At 38.7% G+C, this 22,753-nt stretch overlaps 1 protein-coding gene and 1 long non-coding RNA gene across 8 annotated transcripts in view; one reads left to right on the top strand and one right to left on the bottom strand.

Moving 5' to 3' along the window:
- Nucleotides 1-10,914: 10,914 nt before the first annotated feature.
- Nucleotides 10,915-20,803, bottom strand: SLITRK5 (SLIT and NTRK like family member 5). Of its 4 annotated transcripts, none has more exons than XM_040487251.1 (3): nt 19,573-19,820; nt 17,414-17,564; nt 10,915-17,012 (listed from the first exon to the last, which is right to left on the bottom strand). In XM_040487251.1, the coding sequence occupies exon 3, from the start codon at nt 17,002-17,004 to the stop codon at nt 14,128-14,130; it is 2,877 nt and encodes a 958-aa protein (XP_040343185.1). In that variant the 5' UTR covers nt 17,005-17,012; nt 17,414-17,564; nt 19,573-19,820; the 3' UTR covers nt 10,915-14,127. The 4 variants fall into 4 exon arrangements, with proteins under 4 accessions (XP_040343185.1, XP_040343186.1, XP_040343183.1 ...); XM_040487249.1 differs by lacking the exon at nt 19,573-19,820 and adding an exon at nt 20,164-20,803 and having other exon boundaries at nt 11,751-17,012; XM_040487252.1 differs by lacking the exon at nt 17,414-17,564.
- Nucleotides 20,804-21,269: 466 nt separating this feature from the next.
- Nucleotides 21,270-22,753, top strand: part of LOC121037805 (uncharacterized) — a 126,385-nt gene continuing 124,901 nt past the window's right edge. For all 4 annotated transcript variants that reach the window (XR_005793994.1, XR_005793995.1, XR_005793992.1 and 1 more), the window contains exon 1: nt 21,270-21,525. This is a non-coding gene — a long non-coding RNA (uncharacterized LOC121037805). The remainder of the gene's footprint in view (nt 21,526-22,753) is intronic.

The following is a 22,753-nucleotide window of genomic DNA, read 5'->3' on the forward strand; positions in this document are numbered from 1 at the left end:
CTCTATCATTGCTGTCAGGGAACCTGGGTTCTGTAGGTAGAGGTATGTATAACAGTCTTGAAAATCCTTTTGATCTCTGAGTTACCTTCGTCATAATGTGACTCTCATGAGGCAAAATGTCAGGAACAAATTAACACTCCAGAAAAAATAAGTTGAAAGGAAAATGATTGTAACTTGCTTGGTGAACCACAGGTTAAAAGGCAAGCCAAAACAGAGAACAAAACTGAAAGAGAGATGTTAGTTATCTACTTCATAGTTTTCTTAGCTTAAATCCAAGCAGTTTGAGCGGATTCTTAAAGTTACGAACAACTAGAACAATGTAAATTCAAAAATTTGTCAAAACTCATAGAGAGTGATCACAGTGTACAGTGTTTTCACTGAATTGAATATTGTTAATAAGTAAAAAGATCAGTAATCACTTTAAAATATTTTTGACTTCCCTGTGTAGAGAGATGCCATATCCTTATATTACTTAAATAGGCTAGTAACTCTATCTGGCTCATTGCATTACAAAACAAATTATCGGACAAAATGCATAAAATGAATAGGGTAATCTTGACAAAGAGGTAAATTGTTAAAAGATCCATGAATTACATTCAGTTGAAACAATATAAACCATAACAATGTATCATGAAATGTAGTCTAACAATAATGTACAAGCATGAATCTGGTTCATGTTAATAATTCATTATATAGAAACGTTTACACCAAAATTCTATACACATTGGGGAAATAAAAAATTAAAGGGAAAACTGTGACACCCCCCCCCCCCCCGCAAAGCCCTAAATCCTAGTTAATACAACTGAGTGATTCAAGTTGCAAAACATTGAAACTATCCAAATACAAAAAGATATATATTATATACATATGAATATACATATGAATATACCTACATATTGAGAGTTCATGACTGAATAAATATTTGGTTTAGACACTTTTATTGATTTTTTGGAGATCTTCTTCACAGTACCTGAAGATCCAGTGCCACACCAGTTCAGATGATAAGACTTACATAGGGTTTCAATGATAGAATGTTTCTAAAGGGCAAAAACAGCAGCAGTAATTTTGCCTAAGACTTCTAACATTTCAAATATGAATCTAATAGCAAAGTTGAAACAGCTATGATGTAATGGGATTAAGAGTTACTTTAAAGTTATTTACTCAAAATTTTTATGTAATTACTGCATTTATATATTTAGTTCCTACCTGATTGATACTAAATTTGGAACTTCTTAAAACGAAATTATGCTTAATTATTTTGAAAAATGTCTTAGTTTGATCATAACCACAGTATTATCTTCCTTTCTTTCATTGTGGCCCCATCCCATTGTTGCATGGGAAGTTTCCTGTTTTGTAGAAAGATTTTCAAATGAAGAGGATATTATAGATCTATAGTAGTAAATATAGTAAGTTGGAAACAAAACTAAACCAAACATTGCTCTTTCCATTGGAACATTTACAAATTTGTCATACCCGTGGTACAGATTCCATATAAATAATTGCCTAATATCTTTTGTTGTTTGCTCATTTGAAATAGCATATTTAAAGGAATTATCTTTAGCATGTATATCGATATTGGCATTATTTGAAATAAGTGAATAGATAGTATGTGAAAATACACACTACCAACTGAACCACCATGCAAACACCCAGAGATCAGATATAGGTTAAAATTTGCCACATACATTATTTTTTCTAATTATTGTTATTTTTAAAAATTTTTTAAAGTTTATTTATTTTGAGAGAGACAGACAGCATGAGTGGGGGAGGGGCAGAGAGAGAGGGAGAGAGTGAATCCAAGCAGGCTCCAAGCTATTCCCACAGAGCCTGATGCTGGGCTCAAATTCACGAACTGTGAGATCATGACCTGAACCGAGATCAAGAGTCAGACGCTTAACCAACTAAACCACCCAGGCACCCCTCTAATTATTTTTAAATAAAAATATACTTATTTTTTTAGACTGTTTCCTTTCTCTGGCACTGCAAGTAATGTCACCTTTAGTATTATTTGTAACACATATAATACACTAACTTTTAATGTAATTTTATTTAAAATATTTTTGCAAATAGAAATTTCACCATAAAAATTGAGTAAAATATTTACACATTGTTTAACCTTAATACAAAAATTCAGTTTCTGTCAATACGTATGTGGTTGTATTTTTCAAGTTACTTTATAAAAATGTGCATAATATGAGATGATTTAATTTTTTACCAATGTGATGATCTTAAGTTTTCTCAGTTAGTTGTCTAGATGTTATATCATTTTTTTCCCAATTCAAAAACAAATATGTAATTTAAACTATTAAGGCAGTATTTAAATCATGCATATGAATACCCACATTCCCATTTTAAAAGACAAGTAAACAGAAATCTGCACATCAATATTGTCTAAAAAATCACAGTCCAAATATTTAAAAGAGATTCAAATTATTAAAAAATGATTGCTTTTTGCCTCTTTACAAGTATTTATAGTTATTTGAATACACAAATAGCTACATCAAACTTACTTATTTGAATAAGTCTACTTATTATTAAATACCACTACCTGTTAAAAACAAATTGGGATTTTATTTTTACATAATAAATAGCAATTCAAGTGAGGCAATTTTTGATGAACATTAGTAACAGGAAAACTGATTTGGTATTATGAAATGAGAGAAAGTAATAGGAGGAGAAGAACTTTCCCAAATACAAAAACTTAACTTTCATTTTGATAATATTCAGTATTTTGAAAAGGTGCTCCTTTTATTTTTATTCCTCATTATGGCACGAGTCTGGTACTCTTAAAGCGAAATTCATTTTTCATATCTGTCATCAGATTTCTATTGAAATGTTTGAATACTGATGTATCTTCTAAGAAGGAGTAATTTACTGTAGTTGATGGTTATGAAAGTATGTATTTTACAAACAAAAGCAAATATCAACACATATTAATGTTTTAGTATTATATATTTTTATATCTAATTGGTTCTTATTTGGAAAGAAAATTATAAGAATTTGTGAAAGAAAAAATTTAATAGCTAAGTATTTAAAATCCAAAAAGTTATGCAGTTGTGTTCTAGTAGTCTTTAATGGACAAAAACAGTAACCAAAAACAATTTTAAAACATGTGAATATTAAATATAATTTTGAAGAATTAAAACATGTGGCTGCAGAGTCAAACAATTTCACATTCTTAATGCGTAAATGCTCCAAGACACTCGAAGTAATCACAAGAAGTAAATAGTTCATCCTCCAAGTGCTCGTCACAGTTGAAATGAAGTAAGTTTGAATGTTGAGAAAGAGTTTACATATTGGCATCAAAACAGCTTAAAGACTTCAAAAATTGTGCTGTTTGGAGTTGGTTAGTGAAAATCTAAAGCCACTTCATTTAAGCCCCTTGTTCTCTGTCTCTAAATTTAACAAAATATGTAAAGTACATATAAATAATTATTGTATCTCAAATATGAAGACAGCTAAAATTTTAACAATAAATAAAATTTCCTAAATTGTAATTATATATCTAAAAGCTCAGAAAAATATGTCAATATATATTCAAAACATGCTGTATCCTACCATCACAATGCCTTATAACTAAATGCAGTGATATTTTAAAATATTAAAACTTTCTAACTAAAATATACACGCAGTCAGCCCCAGAGAAAAATGTGTCCCTGTGCAGGCAACTGCTGGAAGGAAAGTATTATTCCTTCTGGATTGCATTTTCCCTGGAGGTAACATTCTCATTAAAAGGGTGAACTGATTTTCTCACACCCAGGGGAAAACACATAGTGCCCAGAAAAGCTTTCTAAATAGATAAATACCTCACCAGCTTAAAACACCAAAATCCCTGCAAATTTTACCAGTACCTCTATTAAGGCACACTCTGAACAGTAGTATAAGTGCAGTACAGCAATCATTTCTTTCCTTAATTATTGAAACACGTAGCCAATGATTAAAAAAAAAAAAACCCAAAATTAATAATTGCAATTTAAAATTGGGTTAAGTTTTATGTCTAAGTGCTCAAGATTTATTTCCATTTCTCCTTAACTATCAGATCTTTACCAGAGAAGGGGACTAAAAGTGAAGCCATCTGGAAAATATTTACAGTGCTTATTATTGTAAATATATTTAAAATTCACTAGCATTCCCCAACGGTTTTCTAATATAAATTTGCATGCCAAGGTACTAACGAGTCACTTAATGTTCTTATTGATGTTTTAGTCACCTGTGAAGTTTATGCCAAGGTAAATGGTGTTCTGATAAACAATTTAGGAAGTTTATAGTGTTCGCTGAATTCACATTAGTTTGTAGACATCTGTAAATACCTATTTGTTAACTCAATAAGGGAGTGCCTAATAAGTGCAACCTTTAGTTCTATGGCCTCGTGATAGATACAGTTATTATGACAAGTATCCATTTTTCTAGACGAATTTTGCAAGCAAATAACAGACAGAAATTGTGATCAAAATAACTCTGGACTAATCCTCTGTTACACTGAATAGAAACATAGTATTTGTATAAAACAATATAAATGTTCTACAATGATATTAATAAGATTTTTTTATTAGGTATAAATGTCAGCTTGCTACATTTCCAATATCTTTTGAGACATTATTTTAATGTAGTTGAGCTTCTGTTCTCTTCTTAATGAAGAAAGTAATGATTTAATTATTATGTTTATAGTAGATTTGTCATTACTACCATTTTAAATTCTAAACATTAGAGCTTTCTGTTTATAATATTCTATAAAGACTCTTTGAGCATTTCAGGAAGAATCCAGATTGTCAGTGAGACTAATAAATAGCAGTTGTAATAGTACTTTAAAATATTGAGAATGGAAACAATTTCATTATTGGATTAAAAGCCAAATTCATACCACAGTAGATAAAATAAACTTAGTACTATCTATATTATTAATCATTATGTAGAAGAGCCATAAATTTAGAATATTAAAATGATGAATGCTATGTCACAATTTATTCCATCTTTTGTAATTAACGCTACAAAAATATAAGTCAAAAATCATTAAATATTATACATGGTACATATTATTGGTGCATCTTTCTATATTTATTATGGAATATTATCTAACAAAAAATAAGTATGCCCAAGATTGTTTGAATTAAAACCAAAATAATGGAAATTACCTCACATATAATTTCAAAACGTTTTGGTTAAATGCAAACAATATAAGCCAATGTAAGAAAAATTGCCACCCAATTTAGAAACAGAACTCAATTTTTTGAGAAATGAATATTAATCATATATTTTTGAAATACACCGAAAGCTCAGTGTTACTATTTCAAAGAGTAAGAATATGTCATGGAGTCAATAAAATTATACCAAGTTCTTTCTTTTCAAAGAAATTGTACCTTTAAATGTACTGTAAAATATCTACCAATGATGACTTAATATTATAAAAAGAATCCCACAGTTAATGGAGAAATGAAAAAATACATTTCAAACTAATATAATATTAGAAAGAGAAGAAAGGATGTTTTTATCTGAAAGATATATCTTTCATAGATACAGTATAAATAGCAACGATAATTAGTATGTTAGTTTTAGAAAGAATGACAGTTGACATACACCCAGTAGAGACAACGGAAAGCTAATTTTTTTAAGGTGTTCACAAGTCACACACATTGTATTAATTTTTACAAATTGTAAATAAGGCTGAGATACAAAGAAAGTTGCCAAAGGACAAACCATCTGTAATGGAAAAAGGAACATATTTCAGAATTTTAGAATCATCTTTCTGCCTTGTTGCCATTGGCTACCATTTGTGGTATAACATAATGAATAACGTGAAACTATTATTTTGTTATTTCAGGCACAGCTTATTAAATGTTCTACAAAGAAAAAAAATTAAGATTACATGATTGTCAAACCAAATCAGGAGTAAAAATAAAAGTCCAACTGACAGTATATTAATATATCAAAGCTAATTCACATTGTGTTAGAAAATTAACAGAGAAGATGAAATTCAAAATTTCTTTACAAAGTATGTCAGTGTTTAGTCTTAAAAAAATCTTAAAAGAGAAACACATTTAGAAAGTTTGGGAATCTCGTTATGTTATTTTTTGCTTCCTCTAAATATATATCAACTTGCTTCCTCTAGGTATACATCCAGTTACAAACAAGTTATCATTGGCACAGTTAGCAATACTAAAGAATATCTGTACTCATTATTTTCTTCTAACATAGTGAAAAAAAATAGTCTTGGCAATTCTGTCTCCCTCTTTTAAAAATTTTTGCTCCTAAATCTATTGGATCAGCTTTTCCAAGTTATATCTTCCATCCTTGAAGTGATTCTCATAATATTTGATGTTTGACATATTTTCATTGAATTGACCTTTTGCACTGTTTTCAAGCACATCAGCAGTTAGACATTTGGGGGAAAGCTTCTGTTGTGAGCTGTGATTATAATTTTCCCTCTGTAATAACACACTCTTAAGTTACTATTGCAGCTCCCCTTAGGATGTCCAGGGTCCTTCAGAGTCAGGGCCGTTTGCAAAGTTGGCTCTGGAGACTCCAAGTGGCTGTAAATCTTGTATTTACATTTTTAATAGAACATTCATATGTAGTAAACTGGTTTCCTCTGGTTGTAAAACTATTCACTGTTTTTTTTTTCCTACACTTAATTTTAATTTCTTTATAGCATCAACCTACATAGAATTTGCAACTTCATATATATAAAGCATTGATAAACTCTTGAGCTCCTAGAGAACACTGCCTGAAAATCCATGATTGTGATACATAAATTATAATACTGCAGGAGCAAATTTTATTTAAACATTCTTAAAAGCTAAAATGCCCTCATGGTCCAGCAGATCTATTATATGAAGCTGCTACGTTAAGACAATATGAAGAGTGCTTATCTAGCCTAATGGCATTAGAATTCAAATTTATTTTTTATCTTATTATAAGATATCTTATTATATGTTATCTTTTATAGAAGACAGATTTTTCAGAATCTAGACTGTGCCTTACCACTTGGCAAGCATTGCTTTAGTATTTACAAGCACACAACAGTGGCATTTGTAAACTATACGTGCTACCCAGTTAATCAGTGTGTGTAATTTTAAGTACATTAGCATTCCAAGAAACACTTCACCTCATCTTTACATGTTTTGTATTAAAGATGGTTATTAATGAGTGACGAGTCCACAGTGACAATTTAATATCCACATCCTCACACTCCCACATTAAGTCATGCTTACATAGTGCTTGGACTGTTACACCAGGAAAAAATCTGACTAATCATGTCTTTAATGTTTTGAGGGGATGTCATTAATCTGAGGATACCTTTAAACTTCATGAAAGCAAACTGAAGAAATATACCAAGTTTTTCGTTTCAAAAATTGTGGGAGATCAATGGTTTGAGTTGCAAGAATTAAACATAATAATACAGACCATTTTCAATGTGGTTAAAATTGAGCTTTTAAAGGAAAGAGTAGGTCTAAGCTATAATGTGACAACAAGCATATTCAAGTGCATCCTCTGTGAAAGATATCTTCCCTCAGACGAAAATTCTTAAATGAAGACAGTTCATTGTTAACTTAAAGTCGAAAGATCATGTAAACCATATGGAATTAGCAATTTCAAAATTGCATAAATTTATGCATAAAATGCATAATTCTATACGAAGACCCTTCCTAAATGGTTTTCTGTATATACAATTCTGTTAGTTTTGAAGAAGATATTTTAAGATTAGAATCCAAATACTCAGCATTTATCTTTTACTTTTTTTTTTCTTAATTACCAAGGAGATACTTAATTTTCATCTAAGAGTTGGGGGTCTTTAATCCTAACAGGGTAACAGAAATATCACTGCACTGATTGAATGAATTAAGATGACAGTAAGGTGAATGATATTGAATATATTTTGACATATATGAGCAGTTTCTGGATCTGAAAGTTCACTTTCGTAAGTACCTATGTAAATATACTATTCAACTAGCTTTAAAAGTTTGAAGATAATTGTAAAATTGAAAGGTACTATTTAAGTGAAATGAAACTTAACAGTGTTAGCTCATAACTTTATTTTAATATGTGCTACCTAAATGTGAAACAAGAAAAACACTATGGCTATTTGTATACTTTAGGGGAACTTTATCAGGAGCAGAGTTCAGTAATATAGAGAAAAACATGTACAATGAACTTTATAATTAGGACTGGAGATTTAAAGTTGATATTAAAACTGGGGTTTAAATTTGATAGATAAATGTTCCCCATTATTACTAGTATTTTCAGAAGTGAAACACCCTTTTGACTTTGGACATAAACATAGTAAAAATATTCTATTGTTGTCATGATAAAAAGCAGGATTTTTATACAGGTGATTTAAATAGATATATCATCACAAATAAAATATTTTGTTGATCAAATAGTCATTTTTACATATTTTTATATTTAATATTTAAATGTTTAGTCTATATGAGCCTGGTGAATCTCTCATGGATAAAACATGCTGGTCAAAAATTTTATTATAGTATCTGACAAAACAATTTGCTAATCAATTAACATAAGTTTACGGCTACCCTTCATGTTATATTTAAATAGATACATATCTAATTATAAATTGAAAAAATATAGCAAATTTGGTTTCAATATCCACCATTAAGTGTTATTTTTAAGGAAGCATAAAATAAAATTCTTAAAAAATATTTTAGTTGGAACCACTGGAAATTATTATTGGTGGTGGAAGTAAATTTGTAAGAAAATCTACAGTGCATATTCCAGAACAGTGAAAAGTCACCGAATTTTCCTACTTGTCTTTATATGATTCAATATTGATCACAAATTCGAATTCAATTTATATCATGATATTTTGAAAATGATCTCTAAATAAGTTTGTCTAAAATAAGTAGACCAAGAAATTAATGAGCCTTTAATAAAGTCGCATTTCCATTTCTGCATAGGTTAAATTTTTAAAAGAAAACAATTTATCCTTCATAACAGTTTTATAATTTCCACTTTTAGAAACACATGTAATTTTTAAACATGTGTATGTTTATTTTGTATTATAAATATACAATATTCCTTCATGTTCTGATAAAGACCTAATTAAGAAGAAAACTCTGGAAGACTTCATTCAACATATCACTATGAACATTACTCTTCTTTTATAAAATGAATATCCTAATATATAATAAAAATGTATCTGATATAGTTAGCATTATGCAATATATCATTACATTTTAATTTTGACAGTAAATAGAAAATGAGAAAGTAAAATGATTTCATACTTGCATTACATCAATTCTTTATGAAATATTTGTTTTGATCTTCAGAAATTTTTTAAGAAGTAATCTAAGTCACTCTTTAACTGAATCAAGGTTAAATGTCATTTTTTAAAAATATGAGTATAAAATTATTCATTTTATAATATTGGTACAATTGCCATGAGAAATATTTGACCTGTGTCTTGTAAGCCAAATAGTCTGCTGTAAACAGAGTAAGAAAAGGGTATTATACTATAGTCACACCGAAACATTACAGTGCATAAAATCATTTTCTTTCCCCCAGTCTAACATGCCTAAAGCATAGACCATAAAAGTAGAATTTGAAATAATGTAAAAATTTGAAATATAAAGAACTCCAGATGAAAATTAAGTATGCAGTGCTCTCTTTGATAATATGCATTTTTGTATACCATATACATGCTACATAAACTGATGGAACTATCAATGGATAATTATAGAAAAGCACTAAATTAAATTAAAATTAATGATAAAATGCACAGTTGTCAAATGCAAGACTCAATGACATAAGATTCCTTTGGATATAGATGTTAGATAATTCTTTGATGGACTAATGTCCACCCACCTTCTTTAATTTTGTATTTACAAAAATACATATATTTGTGTTTACAAGAAAGCAGAGAACTTTGGGGGGTCTGAAGAACTTTATCCAAAAGTGAAATAGTTAATTTGATAACAGTTTAATTACCTTTTAACAACTTTTTATTCCCTTTGAAAATCAATTAATTAAATGCCCCTTCTAACATTTAAATCAGTTCTTTTGTTGTTTTTAGTTCTTCTTTCTGTTTAAATTTTAGTCTTAAAATTAGTTATACTAAATATTTTGCCACCTCTTGGAAATATCTTAATTTGGAGCCACCTGAAAAGTGCTACAAGAGCATATTCCCAAATGAATTGGAAGCATATTTGTGGTTTGTTTTATTTTCATTAATTTGGAGTTGTGTGACTCTGGGAACAATCCATTGAGCTCTTGAAATTAAGTAGCTAGTTTTTGGCATTTCAAACAAGGACTGAACTATTCTCGCTCTCCCCCTTGCCCTACTGAAAAATAATCAAGAGAAAGGATAAGACAAGAGAAGGAGGGAGGAAGGAGGGAGATGTAAGCAAAAAGGACAAGAGTCTGGAAAAATAAAACAGGGAAAGAAACTATACATACTTAATTTGAATAATTTGCTAACAACATAATAATAAGAATAGAATTAATGATATAGGGCAAGCAACTGGTATCTTCAATTGTCTTCTTAAGTTCTAACCTTTTCCACATTATGTGTGGATGTTTTCATTGCATATAGTTTGATTTTCTTACTGAGGCTGAGGGAACAGTGGTGAAGGACAGACCTGGATACACAGGACATTTACCCAAATTTCACACTTCACATGTGTAAAGGTGATAATCTCGCCTAAACAAAAGATGTGTTCCAAGTATATTTATGCTAACGTTCATTAACACATAACTTCAACCAACAGTTTAGCTGTAAATAATTTTGAATGCGAGCATACCAATTATCACATTTACATAGAATATATTTACTTTCTCTGAGATAATTTAAGTATTTACACTATATTCATATATAGATAAAAATAAGATTTTGCAATGTCTATTTGGAAATATATTTGTATGAGATTATGCAACATATCAAATGGAACAGCACAAAGAGTAAGCTTAGTTTGCATCCAAATTTTAATTGATGCCTGGAACATTACATATTGTTCACCAAAATGCTATGGAGAGAATTTGCAGGGTTCCTTAATCCAATCATATACCGCTGATATACCCAATTTAATTATTTACTCGATGAACAACCTGAAACGCCAAAAATCAAATACTCAAAACCACACAACTCTTGTTCTATTGTATATGTTAATGTATTGGCTGGACACAATGAATAAGGAGAAAGAATTCAGTTTTTTAATTCTACACAGTTTCATAACTCTACATGTTAAAAATTTTCAAGTTTATTAGAGCAGGAGTGAATTTACTCTTATCCCCTTCATACAATTGGGAAAAAGATAATTTAAAAATTAGAAGTAACCTCTTTTCATAAATCATATGATTGTTATTTTTGAAATTAAAAAAAAAAAAGGCTGGACACCTTAGGAAGAGTAGAAGTACAAATGAACTACCTAAAGAAGTATTTGTGACAAGATTATGGACGATGGCGCTGGTTTGAATTAATAACATTATTTTGTGAATCTTTGAAAAATGCATCAACAAACTTTCTTTGGAAGCTACTTACATCATTCAGAACTACATCTTGAATTTCATGTAATTCTCATCTCTCACTTTTTATGCATCAAGAAATAAAACTTACAGTGAAGATTCCACTTTGTATTAATAGTTTATAATTTATACAATACTGTCATATCTACATATAATAATATTGAGGAAGTGATTTGGACATTGAAAAAATAAGTCCCACTGTGAAGAAAAATTAAGAACAACCCCAATTGTGAAGTCAAATGCTATAATATATTTTTCTTTTCTAGTCCTGGATTAAATATGGAGGAGGTAGATGAAGAGTAAGGTACTGTTTTTTTTTTTTGTTGTTGTTGTTTTTTTTTCATGATATTATCATGGCATTATTAAGCTTGGTCCTTTCCCCTTTGAAAAAAATTTGGGAAAGGGAAGATGTTACACAGAATGGGGATAGTTTACTTCACTTGACCGATGTAGCATTACTAATTTTTTTTTTTTAATTCCTCAGGGAAATTGTTACCACCTGTTCAATCTGAATTCAAGCAGTTACTGTCAATTTACTCATGGGTGAATGCTGCCTCTTTGTGGCAGAATGCCATGGAAAGTGTTCCTTAAACAGAAAGTTCATGAACAGCCCTTGATATTTTACACATTTCAGGTGAGATTCTGGGAAGATCCACTAATAGCGATGAAGCACATGGCTCTTTAAGTTTCAGATTCACTCAAACATTTCCTACTCTTAAATACTAATCTAAATTCATTGGCAAACCTTCCTCAGAGGTGAACAGCTTACACCCACCAACATTTCGAACATTTAGGATATATAGATCAACTTGAGATAAAGTACCCATCATAATCATTGAAGATAGTTTTACACAAGTTAAAATTAGGAAAACTATGGGAATACGGGGAAATTAGGAAACTATGAGCATTGTAGACTGAATAAATAATACTGACATAACAAAATATATATCATTGGGAGAAAAATGAATAGGCAATATATTACTTACCACGGTCCATGTATTAGAAGAATACTTCAGTAAGGAAAGAAAGTATACAATTGAAGTTTCATTAATAAAGACATTAATGCCACCTTTAGGAAAACATAATTCCCTGAATTTGCAAAGGAGAATTTTACATATATACATATATTCAAATTTGATAATTGGGGAAATTTTTTCATATTAGGAATAAAAGTTAGCTACTATGTCCTAATTGTTAATAATGGAGATTCAGTCAATCACACGTAACTACGTCTTTTGCACCTCAAGTAATCATTACTTCAGTCCCTCATATTTGACATAGTTATCAAGTGTTTATTCAGAAACTATTTAAAAAATTACATGTGCTGGGATACATATGAGACTGTAACAACAGTAGCCCCATCTTACAGAGATCCTGTTTGTGGTCATCATCATTGCTTGCTGCCCAGAGGGATAAAGACATCGTATAGAGATTTGTACAGTCCATCATTTGGTCTTCTGAGGTGCCAGTACATGTGGATCTGTACAAATGCAACTGGGTTTGGTTAAACAATCAAAAATCGGCTACAATAGTAGTCAAATCAATACATCATTTTGGTTGACTAATAAAAATACTTTTAAATCTTCTCTAATAAAACCAGAAACTTGCACACGATTCTTACTCAAATGGCCCAATTAATTGCCCTAATTTTTTTCCCTTTATACATTGGGATACAATCCGTTATTATTTTTTTCTTTTTTTAAATGACAGATCCAATCGGGTGGGTTGCATTGGCTTTACGATTTTCCCATTAAGTTCTCCACATTTTTAGTGATTTAAAATGCCTTCCTGATATCACTCCTGTTTTGGAAATGCAGGTCCTAATATAGTGCGACACCTCTGTGAAAATCATAGGCTAAATAGTGAAGGAAAGAGAAATGCTAAATGTGTATATAAAAATAGGTGCTACAATAAAATATTTGTATATTTCATCAATAAGTTATTTTGACTAATCAATTATGGATCATATAGCTCTGTAATTTTAATTTTAATTGTCCACATCTATGGTGATCATTTTTCAGATCACAATACTTTTGTTTTTTAATTCAAATGTCCAGAATGCATACAAACACATCCTTTAAAAAGAAAGGAAAAGTAATGAGATAGGAGGGAGGAAGGCAGGGAGGCAGAGAAAGAGAGAAGAGGGGGAGGGGGAAGGACAGAGAGAGAACAAACTTTCTACTCAAGTTGGGGTGTGCTAATCTCTCCACAAAAGCCATTTAGACCCACCCATGGCTTAAAGGGGCGCGGGGAAGAAGAGGAGGGAAAGGGAACAAAAGAGGAAGAGTAGAATCTCTGCGCTGCCATCTTCCACCGTTCTTAATGGCACTTCCAACCACCACAAGAACAACCGCGACCGTTGGCAAGTCACTTGCGCAGCAAACGGCCCTCCGTAAACCCTTCTGCTCCCCTCCCCCACAAGAAGAGAAGAGAAGAGAAATCGATGTGCCCAGTTTACACAAATGTTTCCCCCACGTGTAAAAATTAAAAGGAAAGTGCACACCCTTTCAGTATCTTCCGCCCAAGCTGAGAATCTCGTGCCAAGGCACTTCACCCTAAACGTCGAAACAACACAATTAATCAAATGCGTTCACCGCGTGTGTAGGCTTGCTTGTTTGTTTTAAATGCAAAAGCTCCCAGGGAGTTTCTCTGCTTTTAGAACTGGCTAAATGTGGTCTGTTTTTCCAGCACTTCGAGGTAGTCCGGCTCAACGTTTAGTTTTGCTTTTAACTCCAGATACTCGTTCCGGTTGGGTTCTACAAAGACAGCACTGGGGGGGCTGTAGAGCACCGGTTCCCGCAGCCTGCTGTCCCCTGCCCCCGGGTGCAAATACTGATGGGGGCGTCTCAGGTCATAGTTTGGGGAGAAAGTGTAAGCAGCGGGGCTGCACGGGAATTTGGGATATTCCGGGAGGCTGTTGCCGGCGGGGGTGGTGGAGCAGTGTTTGTCTGGTTCTAAAATGCCCCTGTAAAAGCGGTCGGCGTCCTGCACCGGCGACAGTAGGTCCTCCCGGGGCTCGATGGTGCTGACGCTATAGGCGGGACTCCGCAAGTGGTGGCTTTCCCGCCTCTCCTCCTCCCCCGGCTGCAGCTGCAGAGGCGGCGGGGGCTGCTGCTGCTGCGGCGGCGGCGGCGGCGGCGGCGGCGGCTGCTGCTGCAGGTGGTGGTTGCTGCTGTAGGTGACCTTGAGCTCGTGCAGGTCTTTGTAATCCTCCACGGAGTTGCCCTCTCGGGAGCGGTAGATGGGGTTTTTGCACATGTGGCCCAGTGGATGGGGGATGTACTCGTACACGTGGCCCGCGGGCGTCTTCACCTTGGGCAGCGCGGGCCCGCGGTGGTGCACGTGCGCGTGCGGGTGGCCTCCCGCGCCGCCGCCGCCGCCGTATACGCTGTACTGCATGTTGAAGGAGCTCACGTCGGAGTTGTTGGTGCTGGTGTGGTCGCTCTGGTTCTTCTTCCTGCGCTTCATAACCAGCACGAAGAGCCCGGCGGCCACGAAGACGGACATGATAAAAACCAGCAGCAGGCTGAGAATCAACACCGACAGGGGCACCGACGACGCACCTCCCCCCGCGCCCAAGCCCGCGGGGGCCCCGGTGCTGTTCGACCGGACCGCGGGGGTCACCGCGCTGGTCCTCGCCGGGACCTGGATGGAAGAGGGCGTGGGCGTGGAAACCACCACGTCAGAGTAGTCTGGACACAGCAGCTCCGACTTAATGGAGCGCATATCGGTCTCCGCAAACTTCTTGGGCGCCTTGCAGATGACCTCATCCACCAAGACACCCACTTTGAGCTGTTCGACCCACAGCTTCATGCCCACCACGTCGCAGGTACAATCCCAAGGGTTGTCATGCAGGTCGATTTGGATGAGTGACTTGAGTTGGTCCAGAACTCCACTCACGGGCAAGGAGGTGAAATGGTTACTCCTTAGGTTCAGCCTGAGAAGGGTCAGGCCTGAGAAGACGCCTGAGGGCATGGCCTGCAGGAGGTTGTTATTCAGAAATAGCAGCTGGAGGTTTGGGACCGGGTCGAAAGTCCCAGACTGAATCTCACGTATGAGATTGTACTGGAGGAAGAGATACTGCAGGCTTTGCAGGCCATAGAACAACTCCGGGCTCAGCCTCTCAATCCTGTTGCCATTTAGGTAGAGGCGCCTCAGGTTGGTGAGATCCCCGAAAGCGCGGTCCTGGATCATGGAGATTCGGTTGTTGCCCAGGTGTAGGAGGTCCAGCCCCGTAGCCTCCAGGAAGTCGCTCCTGCGCACAACCGCAATGTAGTTCTCCGTCAGATACATCTTCTTGGGGTTGTAGGGCTTGGGCTGCAGCTCCGCGATGCTCTCGATTTTGCGCTCCTGGCAGTTGACGTTGAGGCCCAGATCGGAGATTTGTAGGTTGCAAGTGCACGCGGTGGGACACTCCAAAGGCACCGGAGATTTGGTCTGGTAGGCGATGCTGGGGCCATAGTTGCTGTAGCCCAAGTCCTTGGAGGGCTGCCGAGAGGTGGGGCGCACTCTGGGCTTGTTGGGTTGGCGGGTCCCCTTAGGGGGCTTTAAGGGGGGTTTGTAAACAGCTGAGGAAGAAGTGGCCACGGAATTCACCGAAGCTGGGGTAGTGTGTAGATACCCCGTGGTGCTCAAAGGCGTCTGTGGCCTCATCTCATAATCTGAAATAAGTTTCCTTGGGCAAAGTTCCTGCTTGGACACCTCGTCCAAATCCCGGCCGTGTAAGCGGAAGGGGGTCTCACAAACCACATCCCCCACCAGGGCCGAGTAGGAGATACTGTCCAACCAATCCTTGAGAGAGATCAGCTCACAGGAGCAATTCCAGGGGTTTTCTTCCAGCTGTAACTCCACAACTTTATCCATGTGCTGCAACAGCCCCACATAGGGCAGAAGTTTCAGCCGGTTCCCCCGCAGGTCCAAGTGCGTTAAGGGCACAAAACGGAAGAGGTTGTTGGGTAAACTGGACAAGAGATTGTCATTGAGGATAAGCACCTGCAATAAATGCAGTTTCCCAAAAGCATTGGGTTCAATGACACTGATGTAATTGTAATCGACCTGTAGGTACTCCAGGCTCTCCAGGCCGAGGAAGGTATCATCTCGCAGAAGTTCCAGTTTATTATTGTTCAGATGCAATCTCCTTAAACCCCGCAGCCCGTGGAAAGCCCCAGTCTCAATGTCCTGGATAACGTTGCTACCCAGATGCAAAATTGAAGCCCCGGTGTAATTGACAAACTCATTGGGATAGAGACGGTTCAAAAGGTTTCCAGACAACAGGAGGTGGTAGACTGGGAAACGGGGAGGGCTAATTTCAGAGAGGCTGATGATCCCCCGGTTTTCACAGCTCACAGTTAAAATGCCGTCCTTTTCCTCACAAGGACATGCATTGTCACAGATTTCCCCATAATAATCGATGGTTTCTGCACACGAAAGGACGAGAGATGTTAGAGCAAACGCTAGACTCTGCAGCATCCAGCTATGCATTTTTCTGTGAAGGTCCTGTTCCAAAGTTACTGGGGGGCAGCAAGTGTGCATTTTACCTCCTGCAAGGGAGAGAGGAGAAAAGGAAACAACATAATATGACAAAAATTTAAGGGATTGGGAAGAAAGTCTCTCTCTTCCCTACTACTATTTCTCTGAAATCCAGAAGGAGGGGATATGAATGACCCCCCCCCCAGTGGAACACCGACATTCTCCAGACTTTATTATTATCTGATACTCATTTTGATTTAAAGGTTGATTTCATTTCCTAATGAGAACAACAGAAATATGCTGCCCTTCACAAGAGAAGGGCAGGTTAGATAAAGTCCCATTTTAGTGTTTTCCCTGCTCCCCCCTCTTTTCAAAACCAATCCATAAATATACATAAAATGGCTGTCAGTTCAGTTTCATGGTTCTAATTTAAGAGAAAAGAAACACCATTTTACAAGGTTCCCCACCTCACCTATAGCAAACCCGTCTGCCTTTCTTTCAGAACCTCCTCAGTTAACAGTTCACCGTGAAGGTCTCCCATTTTCACAGAAAAGCAAGGAGTCACAATACTTTGGCTATTTTAAACCGTCGCTGGAAATGCCAGGGTGGGAACCTAAAGAACACTTTTCAGAGGCAAAAAAGAGATGTAAGATAATGCATCAAAAGGACCCAGAAGAAGCTCTTAAATCACCAATTGTCTTCAGGAGCTTTGAGTGTGGAGAAAAAGGAGAGCGCGTTCCTTTGATGGTGGACTTCACTACCACGCTTTTAAGCACATCAGCGTCCTAATTGCATGCACGGTGCCACTTAGCAGCGCTTCTCTGAGAGCGCCCTGCGTCCACTTCTCCTCATTGATCATGTCAGCGACGCTACCAAACCGCATCTCTAAGCCACAGAAATAGTTCTGCACGAAGGATTACAAAGAACTCAGCGAAGGCATCCGCAATCCCGGAACACCTCCTGATACCCGGAGTTTAAAGAGGACGTTCCTGCCGCTTACCGGGAATCAGCTAAAAGTAAACCGAGGACCATCCTTACCTCCCGCTCCGCGTCCGTTTGCCACGGAATGTAACACTAACGCTCCTGGATTAGCAGGATTTGGACTCAACTAAGTACCTCGCCGGCATCGCCAGCATCTTTGGAGTTGTTTCTTACATTTAAGTGTCAGTGTTTTACTCCCCTTCCTTTTTTCCTTTCTTTGTTTTTCCTTTTTCTTTTCTTCTCCCCCCCCCCCCCCCAAGAGAAAAAGGCACTCGGGCTGATTAAAGGCGAAATAGAAAGGGAGGGAGAACAGCAAGTAACATAGGTCTGTGCTTTAATATCCGAATTTCATCTTCTCAAGGAACCGATCTGACCCCCTCCCCCTTTTATTTCTGGATTTCTTTTTGTCCTCTGAAAGGCTTCCTTGGACTTGCTGCTTCGGGTCGACAGCGGTACTCAGAAGGGAAAGGACACAAATGGTCAGAGTGTGTGAGTGCGTGTTGTGTTGGCTGCGGCGGGGGGGGGGGGGGGTTGGGGGGGGAGGCGGGAATTGGGTAAAAATGCTGGGCTCTGGGAACCCATGCCTCTTCTCCAGTCAACCTGGCCTTTGCCTCATCAGCACCGAAGTCTGATGTCGAATCACAACCAAAACTAAAGCCAAGACGTTTCTGAGTCACGGGTTCAAGCCTCGCTCCCCTGGCCGACTCCAACCCGCGTTAAGAGCCCCTGCATTCGCACGCTCATGTGCAAGTGTGCCTGAGAATCATTCACGTGTGGCCAACCCAGACGTGTCGAGACGAATCGGAATCACAGTGTATAAGCCTCACAAGTATCTCCAACCTCCCAACGCAACCGCAAACGCCTCCTAGCTTAAAAGCGGAAAAAACACCCCCTATGGAAAGCAAAACGTTTACCTTGAAAATTCAGTTCTCCACAGGATGAAATCTGCACCTCCATTCAGCAGGGGTTGGGTCCCCTCCCCCTCCTTCCCTCGACTTCCCCGCCCCCCTTCACCTCCCTCCCTTTCAGACAGCCCATCGCAAATTGTGACCAGCCGGTATTAAACTCCAGCGTTTACAACTTTAATTCAGTTCTGGGTAGCCGGGGTCGAAGAGCTTCCTCTCACCCTACTCTCTTTCCCCTCCCCCTTGCCATCAAAGGAACCCAAAAATTTGAGAAAATAAAGTTGAATGAGCCGTGGAGGGTTGACATTCTGACTGGGAAACGCACCTCCGATGTAAATTCGCGGGTGCGTTGCACATTCTCAGATTATCTGATTTTTTTTTTTTTTTTGGAGGTCGGGGGCGGAGGAACTGTATTTGCCCCCAAAGAATTTAGACCTTACACCATCGCCCTGCACATCCCTGCATTACACAGAGTGGGGCTGCGTGGGCTGGAGCCCAGCACCCAGGCCCGACCGGTGGCTCTGGGCACAGCTGCTCCCACAGCGGCCCAGGCAGAAGCACCCGGAGTTCCAGGACGCGAGGCTCCCTTCCCCCACTCCGCCCCAAAGCGAAGGAAGGGAAAGGGAAGGAAGGAGGGGAGGGAGGAGAGGGAATGCTGGCCATCCCGCTGCCACACGAACACACACACACACACACACACACACACACACACGAGCCTCTTTTGCAAAGTAAACGGTCGACTTACCCCGTTTCACATCTCCAGGGCCCACTCATCATAGCCGCCCCATAAAAATACCTCTTTGGGGTGTGCATTGGGTTTCCGGAGCCCAGGCAGGGCAAGAAGGCGGCGAGCTGTGCGGTCCGAGCGGCGGGAGGAAAGAGGCGCCCGGACGCCGCCAGCCCGGGGCCGCCGCCGCGGTGGCGACCGCGGGTTCCGGGGCTCCCCAAACGGCTCTCCCCGGCAATCTCCGCGGTAGTCGAAGCGGGCAGCGGGGTGGGGGGGAGGGGGAGAAGGGGGCGATCGCGAGCGGCCGATAGGGAAGGGAGGAGGAGGGGGCGGCGGAGGACCGGCTGTAGAGGCGCCTGGCGGTAGGGGCCGGGAGCAGGAGCCGGGCGGGGCGGGGAGGGAGCTGTTGGAGGGGGGGAGGCGCGGAACCCGAGGAGGGGACGTGAAGGCTGCCAGGCACCGCCGGCCCCTCCAACGTGACGGTCAGCCCCGCCGAGCGATCGCTCCCGTTCACACTCACGCTCACTCGCACACTCGTTCCCACCGGCTCCACCGCGCGATCGCAGGGTCCCGGGCACCCAACGCGGCACTCCCCAGGCGGGTACTTACAGTTGCCATCTGCATAAGGGGCAACTTTCTCCAAGCCAGCAGCAGCCGCCGCCCCCTCCAGCCTCCGGCTCCACGAACCCTCGGGCCTGGGTTCTCGCTGGCCGCCCCTCCCCTCCCCCCTCAGCTCTCCTCCTCGCCGTCTTCACCACATTCCCCCCTGGTCAGTGGCGCACGCCTGGGGACTAGCCAGAGGGAGCGGGGCGCGGGGGTGTGCATGCATCGCCCGCCTTCTTCTTGCAGCGCACACTGTACATGGTAGTGAGGGGGCGAGCAAAGGTGGCATCGGCCCCTTGGCTACTCCTGGGGTGGCTACGGCTCCTGCGCCGTCCTCCACCCCCCGCGTAGTGGCGACCACCGCGCCGGGATCCCGCCGCCGCTGTCCCCTCTCTCTGTCCACCGCCGCGGCGGCCCCTAATTAGTATTTGTACGGTTCCCGCATCCTCTTGGCAGTTTCATCACTCCCGGTGTTTGCAGAGGTTTTTCTCATCCTTTCCCCAGATGCGGCGCACGATCGTCATTATTTGGAACTCTCTATCTCCGACATCCTTTAGGGGGCCTAGGGGGGGACAGGAGCAGCGTTGTTTTACGCCTGTGGCGTGTCCCGGCAGCCTGGTGGCTCTAAAATACTCAGAAAAAATCGCTTCTTCCCTCCCGGGCGCTGAAGATGTGGCAACACGGTAAGCATCACCGGGGTCTCTGAGACATCTGCTCCAGCGCGGGCGCAGGGCCCCGTCCAATGCACTTGTTTATTGTCGCGCCGCTGGTGCGAGCCAAGCTGCAGCAGACATGATGGGCCCGGGGCGAAGCGGGCGCTCGGTGGCCGATAGATGGCAGCCGAGGGCGAAGGCGTCCCTGGATTCGGGCGGCGCAATCGGAGCCCCCTTGGATGTCACATTCGTGGGAGACGAAGAGTCTTGGAACCTGTGCGTAACTCGAGCGTGGGACTGTGCAATCCTTGGATTGAAAAAGGGAGGAGTGGAAATAACCCCGACAGTGCCAGGCTTGTTGGTGGTCAGGGACAGATGATTCCAACCCTGTGCTGATCGCCTGCCTTCCTCCCACCATTTAGAATGATACTGCCCCTGCTTCTGCCTCTGTACTTAACTCTAAAGGACCCTGGAAGAGGGAGTGGTTCATCCTAGCTGCAAACAAGGGCGCTAATGCTTTTTTTTTTCTTTAAGAATTACGTTTTATAGGTATGTCTGGGCGATGCAAGGGAATGTTAACGACTTTCAGAAAGAATGTTTGTGAATACATTTGGTGTGTACTAAAAAGCTGGAGACCCCTAAATAAATGCAGTATCGATAGAAAGCGAGTTTCTTGAAGAGTCACCTGCTAAACTCCACTAGCATCATCTCTACAGTAAGTATTCCTTGCTCTTACCTATGAAACCAGACACCTCCACCCTAGAGGGGGGTCTTTACATTCATAAGGCATATTTCCAGTGTTTGTAATACTTAGACCTGCAGTCCTTCCCAGGTATAGAAAAAAAGTTGATCATAATACGTGGCCCAATGGAGGCTGAGTGAACATGTGCCTGTTCGTATGATAACCGGGAAGTTTTACCATTTAAATAGATTTCATCTATTTTATTTTGGGATTAATTATGAATTAATGTTCTTTTGGGATCATCTTAAACATAATTGATATTGTCTCCTTCTTGGTAACGTTTGGGATGCTATTGTGGTTATAATATCTTGATTAAAGATAGGATTATAGAGATTCTGATATATATATATATATATATGTATATGTATATACATACACACACACACAAACATCTTTTCACATCCTCTCTCTGTGTTGAATTAGAAGGAGTTTTCTAGAGGTGGTGAATATTGCAGCCTCCTGAGGTTTTGCAGCATTTCTTGAAATTTCCTCTCAATCTGTTTTGCAAATATTTTTGTTAATCCATACATACTTTGTTTAAATTCAAGGCATATACAAGAGAGGGAGAAACAAAGTAATCTCTAACATCATTGAATAACACAATAAAATCTTATAACAGAACTTCCTGTAAATTTAGAAACCTTTGGCTGGGGAATGAGAGCCATTTGCCACAGGTACTTTATATAAACAGAGAACTTAAACTTCATCCACTAAAGTCTGGTTACCATATATTTTATTTAGTCATCATCTTCTAACATTATATATTTTAGAAAATTTATTTTTAAAGTATGAAATTGCTTTTATGTTTTTAAATGAATGTGTTAAGTTGTCATGTTTTAAAAATTACATATTACTTAAACTTGGAAACTTTTGGCATATCAATATTAAGTTCTATCACAGACATAATTTTTGATGTAGAAAAACTCCATAGAAATTCTGGGTATAACATGGTTTAATCAATTATGGAATTTTCAAAATAGCTGTAGTATAGTTTTAGTTCATTATTTTATTGCTTTCATAAATCTTCAAAATTGTATTTAATATCACAATTCAGTTTAATTTTTGATTTTGAATTAAAGGATTTATTTCCTAATTAAAAATAAATTTGTTGAGCTAAAAAGTTTTAAACATGGTAGCAATTAATTTAGGTTATAGTTTTGTTAGAAACAATATTCCAGTTTATTTCTTGTGGTTCAAATAA

Source organism: Herpailurus yagouaroundi, unplaced genomic scaffold, assembly GCF_014898765.1.
Source record: "Herpailurus yagouaroundi ecotype Mexico unplaced genomic scaffold, PumYag 164, whole genome shotgun sequence".
NCBI classification, from domain to species: Eukaryota; Metazoa; Chordata; class Mammalia; order Carnivora; family Felidae; genus Herpailurus; species Herpailurus yagouaroundi.

What these genes read in the sequence shown, in the direction of transcription:
- SLITRK5 (XM_040487252.1), bottom strand. Translation starts at nt 17,004, where the DNA reads ATGCACACTTGCTGCCCCCCAGTAACTTTGGAACAGGACCTTCACAGA.